The sequence below is a fragment of the Drosophila virilis genome, chromosome 2 (genome assembly GCF_030788295.1).
Source record: "Drosophila virilis strain 15010-1051.87 chromosome 2, Dvir_AGI_RSII-ME, whole genome shotgun sequence".
In the NCBI taxonomy this organism is placed as follows: domain Eukaryota; kingdom Metazoa; phylum Arthropoda; class Insecta; order Diptera; family Drosophilidae; genus Drosophila; species Drosophila virilis.
In genome coordinates this window covers 27,482,331-27,494,250 of record NC_091544.1, presented here as the reverse complement: position 1 = coordinate 27,494,250, position 11,920 = coordinate 27,482,331, and the positions used below count along the sequence as shown (strand labels likewise).

Genomic DNA, 11,920 nt, shown 5'->3' with positions numbered 1-11,920 from the left:
GGCAAATAAGGATATGCGCAAATAAAATAGCAATAAATCAAAATCTCTGACGATCTGACGATGTGGCTGGCCCCAGCGATTAAGGCCTCATAGTTGTGATTTCTGATGCTGTCTCCTGCTGCCACTTCTAATGGTGTTCCATTCTCCATAAATAAATCGTCTGTGGGTCGAAAGTGATTTTGATTGTTATTTGCTGAGCTCAAGCTGCCGCTGCCGCTGTCGCTGCCATCGTCGCTGCTATTGCTGTCAGTCCTCGGTTGCTAGGTAATTTTCAATTTATGCGGCTTGCCAGTCGCGTTTTTCTTTGCTGTTGTTGTTGCCATCCATAATTTATGCCAATTGTCAGCCAAGCTGCATGCATGACGGCCAAAAATCAATGCAAGTGCGGAAGTGCCCTCCCCCATTCTTTGCGGAGTGCTCTACACCGCCTGCCACTGTCAATAAGGAAACTTCATTATAAATTATCCGGCTGACATTTGCAGCGAGCGGGGCAGAAGGTGAACGCATAAGAAGCAGCAGATTTAAGGCAAAAAGCATTTCCCTTCAGTTTTAACGCAACTGAAGCTTTTACCCACACATACACATACAGAGGGACACACACACCGGAGATTGTTTCAATCTGCTTAAGCGTTCAGTCAAGCGACCTGCCACGAGGCAATCAGCCGTGCAACCAGCTGTTTTATATGCTGCAAATCCCTCTTCTTGTCCTGCTCGTGCTTATCCTGATGACTCCTGAATGGCCATTAAAAATGATTGTTGTGTTAAAAATGTTGTATAATTGTGCGGAAGCTGACGTTGACTAGCATTATGCTGTTGGGGGCGTAGCACAAGCCATATTAATGAAAGCAAACATAAACTCGTTAAGCTGAGAAGCTCTATGTGAAATATTCATTCACCCGCATCTTCAATAGAAAACTTAAGCAATAGCCGGACTCAACTCAAACAGATTTGACCACAATTAGATGCAATTAGTTCTGTAAAATGGCCAGAGCATCTCTATAAGTAATCTCTTAATGCTATTACCATCGTTATGCTGCCATATTAGCCAAAGGGCGAGGTGCACGGATCGTCAATTAAGGCACCGTCCACGTTTTATGGCGCCACTTTAAAATATATTAAAAATTAAGTTAAAAAAAAAAATGAAATAACATATATAAAAATTTGAAATGCGTAGCAGCAGGCGCACTCGACTGCTTTATTGGCACCAGTCAGCTGGAGAGCCAGAGAGCAGCTCGGGTTGGTTGCCTACACTGGACATTAGGTTTTGGGTTTTTGGCCGTGGCCATTGATGACAGCGGGCACCAGACAAGGCCCAGTCGTAGCAGAGCATTATGCTCCAGCTTGTACATGATATAGCGTCATTAAATACACATTACCATGCCGCACGCTGCGCGGAGTGAAGGGAAGCACCGGAAGGGGAGTGGGGACAACGATAAAGGCAACGGGCAGCAGCGATACAATAACAGCAATAATAAGCAGCAACAGTCGCTCGAGTCAAGCGAGGCGAGTGGCTATTAAAAAGCGCCAGGGAAGATACACATGAAAACACACACACACACACACCGATATACACACACCGACACACGCACAGTCACAGACAGTCACAAATTACAGCATTTCGACAAGCAACAAATCGAGGAGCACCACATTCCGTTGTGGCAATGTTGCCCGACGCCCGATTCCTGATGCCGTTCGATGGGAAACGACGGTGTCGAGTTTCAATTGTGCTCGTAAACGTGGCTCCAAATTGGCTCACAGCGAATAATTCATATAAAACACTTTCGCAACGAGCGCCGGCTTGCCATTAGCATCACGCTGTTACAACAGTCCAAGCCCCCTCTCATCAGTTCACCTGGTGGTGCCCACGCTTCTGGTTCTGGTTACGCCCCATGTAACCCCACGATTGCATTTACAGCAAATTATTTATGGCTGCGGCAGACACGAACCGGAAGCGAATATGCGCTGCCAACTTCACGTCTATCAATATTTTATGAAACCCTGTCTGCAGGACAGCACAGGAGCAAGCAACGCGTCCCTCACAGCCGCAAACAAGGACACAGCTACTAGGACAAGGGTATCAGTATCGGCATCAGCTTACTTGTCGTCCTGCTGCCCAGCTGTCTGTGTCTCTTTCCCTCTCTCAGTCGCTCTCTCCCGAGCCGCCTGACTGCCTGTCGATATCCGGTTAGATGAGTATCTAAATTGCCTTTACTGTTGATGAATTAGCGCCGGTTGCCGGCATCGCTCTTCATGTGGATGCGGCTGGATGAGCCAGAGCCGGAGCCAGAAACGTAGCCGGAGCCGGAGTCCTGGAGTGTCTGTGCCCGTTAGATAAGTGCCATCAATGCCAGGCTACCCAAAAGAAATTTCAATTTGCTTTGAATGATTATATAAATACCAGAGTATAGGCAGGCAACGTGGGCTGCCACCGGTATTCACAGTTTTTTTTATAATAGTTGAAGAAATAGAAAAATCATAAGTAGGAATAAAATTCACTTATTTCACACAATAAGATAAAAGAAAATGCCCACAAGGCAATGAGAAAATGTATAATAGAAAATAGAAGAGTAAAAATTCTTAAGATTAGTAAAATAAGTTTATCTGTATTTCCTCTCAAATCAAATTGTTTTTATTTAAACCAATGGTAAACTTTTGTTACACGATAAAAAATTATTTTATAGCTTATGCTAAGCTGCTTGTTGCTTTATTTAAAAGTTTTCAGCTTCAAGGAAACTGTTCTCGTTGATTTGATTCTCTCAACTGAGAGTGTGGCTAATTATTCCATAGCTCTTTTGATTATAATCTGACATCAATTGAAATGTGAGAATATAAACAATATGAAAATAGGATTTGGATGACATATTCTCGGGTATTTAAATTGTGGGCTCCAAGAGGTTAGATCGCGTTTACTCAGCAGATATTCCAACTCGTGCATTCATATAGCAGCTTGGGACGATCGCCGCTTTCCACCCAATACTTGAATAATATATTTAAGATTTGTTCCAGAAAAATAATATTAAATCTGCCAAGAAAAAAAATGATATCTATATTACTTAGAAAGCAGCTTTATTTTGTTATATAATAATAGATTATGATTATTACAACTATATTTATATAAAATTAGTCTGATATAATAACGATTATAATCTGCCATGCTTTCTCAAATGTCATTAATATGTATATAATTATTAATTTATAGAAGCTGGATATAAGAAATGTAAAATAAAATTATCTAATGGAAGATATAGATAAAGGTACAGGCATAGATATATGTATGTATATACTATTTGCATGCCAGGCCCAAAAGATATGAACCTGTTGAGTATACGTAGCAAATTAAAGTTTGTGCAGAAAAAATAATTATTTCCCATGAATCCATTTCCTCACTCTAATGAAAGTTGCTAAAACAGCAGTAACAGCAAAACAGAAGTAATTTAAGATGTAAAAAACAAAAAGAAAATTATTTGAATATGTTTAACTAAGCATTTTGAGTCTTTTAGATTTTTATAATATAATATTTACAAAATTCACGTTGACCTGCAATGCTCTCGCGAAAGGAAATTGTGTCTATCTTACTCCTGTTGACAGCGGTACGTTGCGATTGGCAGTCGAAAATTATGTTAATCAACGCATTATCCCTGACAGCTGATCTGCATATTGAATGCGGCTTTGTTTGGCAACATAATGCCCCTATCCACGAGCTATGAGCAGTTGGCTGAACAAACCATTAACGCAGGCACCGCCTACATTTGCATCCTGTACGCCCTGAGCACATGGGTATATCATTCAAACTACTCGGAGCCCCGACGGCAAATACGCTATGTGGTGGGCTCTCATATGCTGTTAGTGGTTTTGCCCTTTACTATATTTAATGCCATTTTGTACCACTTCTGTACCACTTCAGCTAATTGCAATGCTGATACTTTTGATTGCGGCCAACTTGACCGGGCTCATAACGGTCATTCAAACACTGTTCATATCCGACCTAATGGATGCCTTGAGCACGAGGGATCTGTTCAGCTCGTTTGGTTATTTGTGTCGCACAGTGACAGCTGTGCTGTTCGTGATAACACTTTTGCTGCTGATCATTATTCTGATAATTGTCACTATAACCGCATTCAAGCATTCGTGGTCCATATCGAGCCGTCAGGATTCTAAGGAAGATTTGCCATAACAAGAATATTCTGCAGCAGCTGCCATTCGGCTGGCAGAAATTGGTTTTCATTTAATGTCAAAAACTTTGTGTTGCCTGCGTGCCAAAAAGTATATAAATATTTTACTCGTAACCCAAACTGAGGCTCCACCAGGTAATGAAAGCGTAAAAAATATATATTCTTGTATAAATATGTGTATATATAAAAATGCATATAAATGCGGGTGACTCAGTCCTGATGTCTGGCAGGCACCTCAAGCAACAGCTGCAACTGCTCTGATGATACCCTGGGCACATTCATATATGACTGTGTGTCTGCGCGTCTGGCTGCATTTTGTTCTTTTCTTTTTTTGTATAATAAAAGCACACAGACAGTGCAATTTTCTGAGCGAGACAAACAAGGTTAAGATATAGAACATCAACTTAAAGGTAGCCCAATCTTGTCAAATGGAAAAGTTAAAGGCAAGTGGGCGTTGGGCTGGGATGTGTTAGGCGTTGGCCAATTACGCAAATGCTCGACTGGCTTCGGGGGAGGGCACATTGGGGTGTTTGCCCATCAAATGTGACATTTGGCAGCAGCAGCAGCAGGGCTTACAGTAAAATTTCCAGTTAAGTTATTGCCGCGCGGAAAACTCACGCGAAAGTAATTTCAAATTTAATTGCGTATAATTTAGATGGGCAAAATGTTTGCGTGCGTTTAATTAACTGAAAAATAAAGCGAAAAAAAAACAACAAACCAAATAAATAAAACGGACGGGAACGAAGCAGCAGCAGCAGAAACGTCAACAATAAAAACATCAGCTGCAAAATGTTTAATGTTAAATGCCAACTAATTAAATTTCGGGCCATGCCATGACATTCGATTCCGGATGTCGAATCGCAGAAACGCACACCAGTAGATCCATTCAACTCGTGTACACAATTTATTGTTGCATTTAATAGCCAGCCCATGCGGTTGTCCTTGTGCTTTAGTGCTTAACACTTTTATTGCGTATACGCAGTGTATTACGGCTCCAAATGCTATTTGTATGCAAATAACGAGCCTTTGCCTAGCAGCGTCTACAACATTCAAATGACACCACAAAACCACAAACCAACTGACGACTCGACATGCGTGGTAGCAAGTGGTGGCGGTGCCAATGCAGCCATTAAATCCCAAATAAAGCCAATCAAAACTAACAGTTTCCTTTTGCCAGCTGCCAACTGCCAGCATGCAACTTAACTAAACCACCTGATCAAAGTTAGTGCAAAAATGGAGTGCACACTGCATGCCATGGGAACTGATAATATTTTTGATTATGCTTCACTCATTAGCACGATATAATAATTCGTTATAGTCTCTCGTTGTGATAGGGAATTCGGTTTAATTTGAGGAAATAATTTAATATTAAATTCAGCTATATAATTAACTCTTTTGGCATTACCTTAATTCTCGATTGATTTTAATATTTATTATTGGTTATATATGAATGCATCGAAAGACAAGCATGCAGCTTCCAAGGAATATGATACTTTTTATTGAGTCAAAAGAAGATATCATTCCAAATTACTGTTTAGCAAATAAAATAGTTTGATAATTTTCTTCATATCTAATTAGCATTTATATTGTATGTTGCAATTAGAGCTTTTTCTCGAAACGCTCTCAACTCTTTCACATTATTTTGCTTCAAAAATACAATACAAAATACACAGGAATCCAATCTACTTTAATCTATCTATTTCTGGGAACAGGAGTATGCTGAATATCAGCAGTTTTGTCTGTGTCAAAATATAGTTTGATAAATTGTAATAATTATTACTTAAATTATTTGTATATTTTTATTAATAAGTCACATCAAAATCCATCGAGTTTTTAACCTGGTGCTTCATTGCGAACGATCCCACATGGGCAGCGACTCCATTGTTTCCGCAGCAGACTAAGAAACTTATTAATCATCTCGCAGATAATTAATAATGTCAATTTTTTATTATTAAAGTTGATTAAACTACATGGAACTTGATGCTGCTTGGGCTATCAAGAGACTGCGAGATATATTTAAATAATTGTTAAGCCAAAGTCGAGCTCGCAGCCATTATCAGGGACAAGAATTTAATGATTATTTGCACGCACTGTTAATATTGATGTTTTATTTATTGAAATGTTGTAAAACGAGCTCGAGATATGGGTCAATTATGTATGTGCAGCATGGATCGTTAAGGCTATCGATTCGACAATGCAATTACCATGGCCATTCAATGTGCGCTCAATTCTGACAAGGACAATGTGCACTCACACACAGGGACATTCACGGGCACATGCAATTGGCAGCCGCAGCGCGTAAATTTGGGTTCAGCTCAAAAGGTCAACTGCAAGCACGACAGATGGAAATGCAAAATGAATCTGTGGCATTTGCCACATGCAGCACGTTGCAGTGGTTCATTGTACGCATAAATTACGCTGCCATATGTCAGACAGTGTCCGGATTTTTTCTGGCTTGCGGACCAACTTGGGCGGAGACCGTCAAGTGGCAGCGTGTGGGCTGCAATTTATGAGCAGGCGGCATTCGCGTCTAATTGCCGCTGGCTTGAAGCCAAGTTACGGTCATAAATATACAGAACCCACGGTATAGTCAAAACCAACAAGTGCAACATAACTAAATGGAGTGCAACATGTTGCACAAACATCAATCAAGTGACAGGAGCGCTAAGGTCGCTTCCGGCTAATCAATCATCAATATTCTATCGATGAATGTGACAGGCGCCTTTGCAATCTTCTGTATTTAATAGAAAAAATGTCAATCGAAGTAGTTTTACTTTTTCTTCCACACATTTCTTTACGAACTCTACATTTGGGTTTGAGTCTACGCACCAGTGAGACGAAATCGCAGGATGGCCGCGCCAAACGCTGAGGATGAGGCCAACTGGCAAGATGGGGAGCAAAATATTGCCGATTTTTTGCAGGACACATTCGAAGCGTTGCCAGAGGATGATGGCGATTCGGCGGCAGGGGATGGAGGTTGGTTGTCCAAATTCAATACATATTTTAGTTGCAATAATTTGCCCACAAATCGCAACCAGTCGAAGCCAATCCCGAGCTGGAGGAGCATGTCAATCGGCCATTTCCAATCAATTCGGAACTGCGACACCGGCCCAGGAATCATCTATTGGCGCCGTACTTCTGCAACCTGTGCCGCGATTATGTCCGTGGCGGGGTAATCACCATTTGTGGGCATTTATTCTGCTGGACCTGTTTGTGGGCCGATCTGCACAATCGTGTGATGCCGCGTTGTCCGCGCTGCATGCGACGTCTACTCCTTCACGAGGACATCATGCCGTTCCTGGGCGAGGGACCCAATGCCGGCCCCGACGATGCAAACATTGTGGCTCAGCCAGGTGACGTGCCACGCCCCTCGGGCCTGTATCTAGAACACCAGCAATATCCAATGTGGTTCGCCGTGCACACCTACGAGGAGCTGCATTTTGCCGGCGCCAACGGGGGCGAGCGGAATCTCTCGGTGATCGTGCAGCGCATGCATCAGGACTATCAGCGACCCATGGACTGGGTCAAGTTTCTACAGTGGTTTCAGTTGGGCTGTGCCCTGGGCATATTTTATTTATGGCTATATATAATGTCCTTTTCAGATTAGTTATTCGTATAGTTCCTATATATATATGTGTGTACTCGCATGTGGATAAATGGGCTGTGCCTTGAATAGTTACAAATTGTTGTGAGGTTTTTAGTCGTTGCCCGAGTGCTCTCAATAAATTCAAATTATTAAACAATTTGCTTAAATTTGCATACAATTTATTGTTAATTTCTTAGCTTTGGCTCCGCTCCAAATACCTAACTATTTCATGAAGCGAAGCCGACATCAAAGTTTCTCCAAGAAACAACAACTAACTTTTGGGTGTCACAGTTTAAGCTTGACAATGGAACGGGCTTGGCTTGGCTTGGAGTTAAGGGCAGAGAGTCGGGGCAGCAGCAGCTGGCTGACCAGCTAAAACAAAAAGTTCCATGGGCATTCGGGTTAATCCCGAACTTTTACCAGTGAACTTTGCCGTCAAGTCCAGCCTTGGGTAAAGTATAATTAACTTCGTCGTGTTGGTTTTAAAGATAAATAATTTTGTAAATTAAAAACTTAATTTAACTATCATTATGAATATGTATTAATCAAATGTTTCAACTTTCAATAGGTTAAGGAACATTGAGTGTGCAATCTTCACTCAGAAAAATTTAATGCTTAAGTAGGAATTTTACTTAAATTTTTACGACACCGCTTTGAATTATTTAAGTAAGAATTATTTAACTTTTGACACCCAAAAGTTAAAAAAAAAATAGCACAACGATTTTGGGCGCCTTAGTAATTATTTTTTAACATATAGACCATTCACACCATTCGTAGCAGCTTTGTATTGTTATTTGTTTTAATTAACTGAAACTTTTCGCATGTCATTCCTTTAAGTGCTGAAAATGAAATTAAAGAAGACTAAAGATTAAAAATTTGAACTATCTGCAGTTGGCCAGCTCCTACTAATAGGGTGTGTAATTAGTCGATAATCCTTTTGAGTGGCATTTGCGGTTAACAATTAATACGCGGCTGTGCGGCCATCATTTGTCATTTCGATATAAATGCCCCGCGGTGGGACTCAATACAGCGCATACAGCTGGCTTCCGTGTTGATGGCCAATTTCATGGGATCCCAGTGCGATATTTATCATTAATTAAAAGAATGCTATAAAATACTTTTTTCGGCCTGCGGAAAGTCAGTCGATGCAGTTGCGTCCGGGCTCAAGGATGCATCCTGTGAGGCTGTTTTTATTATTTCAGCTTAAGCATGTGCGTGTGTGCGTGCATGTGTGCGTGCTTATGTGTAAAATGCATTAAAAATGAGCACTTGCCAAGGAGTCGGCTTTGGCTTTGGCTTTGCTGCAGCGCAGCGCTGTTGATTGACGACTTTTAAATTCCATTAAATTTATTGGAACTTAAGCCTCGACACCACCAACATGCGCCAATGTCTGCCATGCGGTAGAAGGGGGAGGGGGCGAATTATGCTTTATGAAAACTTTTGATAAAGCATGTTAATTGGTTTATCTTTAAGTTTGCTTGGCTGACTCTCGCAGGTAGGTTTTATATTATATCTTATGATATGCTGATATTTATAAAATTTTTCTGGCTTGTAGTTGTAGATATATAAAAAAAAATTTATAAATAAGCTGCGTTTCTATTCTTCATTGACAATTGTACAGCTGACTGAGCGCTATGTACACCCTTGTATACGCTCAAAAACAGTTTTAACGCACCCTAAGTCCGATTTTTGAACACATTTTGAAAATTGTGTGCTATGCTTCTGACATATAAGGCATATCTAATCAATAGGATAAATAGTTTGAAAAATTATTTCATGCATAAAAAAAGATATCTTTATCAAAAAAGCAAATACGAGCATCAAAATCTTTAGCACATAGAGTGTTTATTTTATTGTACATATTTTAATCTGTTTTTTGAACAGCAGCACGGGCAATACCAGGTTATATATAATATATTAAGCAGCACTTCATCAAGCTGTTTTAACAATTTGAATCTATTGATTTCTCATTTCGAGTTGTTTAGAACTTAAAATTTATGCAGGAATTGTAAATATGCAGCGAAAATTAAGAGAACTCGACGCAGCTGTCACCAACACAAACAGCGCATCAACAGCAGCTCCAGCACCAGCGCCAGCAGCTGCCGCAGTTGCAGTAGCAGTAAAAGCAGCAAATGCAGCTGCAACGTCATTAAAATCTTCCGCTGGCTGCACAACAAAGCGCAGGCAAATTGCTTTGAGGAGTGTGGGCCGCTGTGGGCCAGAAGAGGGTCTCGAGGTGTGTGTGTGCGTGCGTGTGTGTGGGCGAGTGTGTGAGCGTATGTTTAGCAATTTTTAAGTCCAAAATTACATGAGCTTTGACTGACATTTGCCCAAGTTATGCAGTTTGGCAACGTGACGTATGCGTAATTACAGTCAAACTGGCTCCGAAGACTAGCTGCAAGAGGGACCATAGGAGAAGGAGGGGGGGGCTTGCCCAGCTAGACTATCATGCCACATCATACCACATTTTCTAGCTCATAACCAGGGACAATGCCACGCCCCGTTACATTCCGGACGGCAGCTAAAGCTGTCACTGCAACATTTTGTCTTTGCAGCTGCAGTAATTTTCATTTCAATTATAGCATCTGTCGACATTTGTAAATAGCGTGGGCGTTGTCGAGGGGCTGGTGGAGCAAGACAAGTGGGGAGCGGATGCCACATCGGTTCAACGGTAAATGTGGCCTTTGTGCATTACATAATTACAGCTGTGTTTGCATTGCGGCGAGCAACCACCAGGGGCGGTTTCCTATGGTGACTACCTCTAATGATGAGCCATTGTCTGGCTTAGTTATGAGACTCTCTCTGCATAGGATCAAGCGGGCGGTTGGAGGGTGAGAAACTGGTGCGAAGTGTAATTAGATCAGTTAAGTGTGATAGCAGTATGGGGAAAATGCATGTTGCAATATTGAATGCGAATTTGATGAGAAAAATAAACATGTTATTTAAGAACTAAAAATGCATAAATCATGAAATGAAATTCAAGACGGCACAAAAATTTGAAGAGTTTTGTTATTTTTATGCTTTATTTTCTAAAAATACATTGGCAACTTCTTGGCTGACTATGCTCTCAGTTTTATACGCCTCTGTCGCATTTGTGCAAATGCCATGCACTACGCACGTTTCCGTTTCCGGGTTTTGGGCATTTGCAGGCGTTGCAATTGTCGCTTGCTGCTGTTGCTTTTGCTGTTGCTGTTGCTGTTGCACTGTGTGGGCGTCATAGTCTGGCGCACATGGTGTATACGTTATGCATAACTAATGGCTGCCTCAGTATATTGTTTAATTTATCAAGCATGAATTATTTATGCATAGTATTTCTGTCTATTTCTGTCTGTCTATGTGCGCTTGTGTGTGTAAAACAAAGTGCCCAATGAAACTGGCAACTTGAGCTTTGAGCTACAGAGTTTGCTGTCCAATTTATGCACGAATTCAAATTTATAGTCCAGCAAAGTTGTTGTTGCTTCCATAATAAATGGTATCGAGTTCTATCGAATTGCTGCAGGTTAGCGCTCTCCAATTTCAATTAAATTCCGTTATGCAGGTGCTAAGTGCTTTAATTTAGATTTACTTGGCCTGATGAATTTCCACATGGAAATGTTTGCTCGGGCTGAAAACAAATGTGGCTAACGAGCAGCCGCAAGAGTCTATAAACTTGCTGCCTGATAATTGCTATGGCAAAAGGCGAACCAGCAAAAGTTGTTAGTTGAAATGGCAAAAAACCAGGCAGCAACAGCAGAAGGTGGCAGGTGCCGCAGCCAGCAGCCAAAGGAGCCGGAGGAGTGCAATAGATTGTGTCGACACAATGCACGTCTGAGCAGGAAAATACAAAAGAACTGTGCCACAATGCATGCTACACACACACACACACACATGGCTAACGAGCTGCGGCTGAGTATATCATTCAAAACACGCAAACCTGGTACACACACACACACACACACACACAGAGCTCTTAACTCTCAGCTTACAGCCAACATTTCTGGGCATAGAGCTGACACCTTGGTGCGGCCAGCAGAGGCTCACTTAAAGCCATATTGTGTATAGATAACGTGTCTATTCAGACAAAAACTGATATGACGACAAAAACAGATGCAAAATGCAGCAGCAGCTATGGTGAATGGCGAGCGGACGGGAGGGGTGCACTAGGACCAGAACTATGACGTTG

The 11,920-nt window shown here is 41.4% G+C and overlaps 2 protein-coding genes across 5 annotated transcripts; both read left to right on the top strand.

Moving 5' to 3' along the window:
• The first annotated feature begins 3,444 nt into the window (after nucleotides 1–3,444).
• LOC6632473 (uncharacterized) lies at nucleotides 3,445–4,531 on the top strand. Of its 4 annotated transcripts, XR_001449941.3 has the most exons (4): nucleotides 3,445–3,590; nucleotides 3,646–3,825; nucleotides 3,905–4,307; nucleotides 4,387–4,531. XR_001449941.3 is itself a non-coding variant. In XM_002056138.4 (3 exons), exons 1-3 carry the CDS (start codon nucleotides 3,543–3,545, stop codon nucleotides 4,172–4,174), a joined length of 498 nt encoding a protein of 165 aa, XP_002056174.1. In that variant the 5' UTR covers nucleotides 3,445–3,542; the 3' UTR covers nucleotides 4,175–4,344. The 4 variants fall into 4 exon arrangements, 3 of the variants coding, with proteins under 3 accessions (XP_002056174.1, XP_032289675.1, XP_015025881.1); XM_002056138.4 differs by lacking the exon at nucleotides 4,387–4,531 and having other exon boundaries at nucleotides 3,905–4,344; XM_032433784.2 differs by lacking the exon at nucleotides 4,387–4,531 and having other exon boundaries at nucleotides 3,646–3,842; nucleotides 3,905–4,044.
• Nucleotides 4,532–6,944: 2,413 nt separating this feature from the next.
• On the top strand, nucleotides 6,945–7,915 carry LOC6632472 (uncharacterized). Its single transcript, XM_002056137.4, has 2 exons — nucleotides 6,945–7,148; nucleotides 7,211–7,915. Exons 1-2 carry the CDS (start codon nucleotides 7,022–7,024, stop codon nucleotides 7,777–7,779), a joined length of 696 nt encoding a protein of 231 aa, XP_002056173.1. The 5' UTR covers nucleotides 6,945–7,021; the 3' UTR covers nucleotides 7,780–7,915.
• Nucleotides 7,916–11,920: the final 4,005 nt, after the last annotated feature.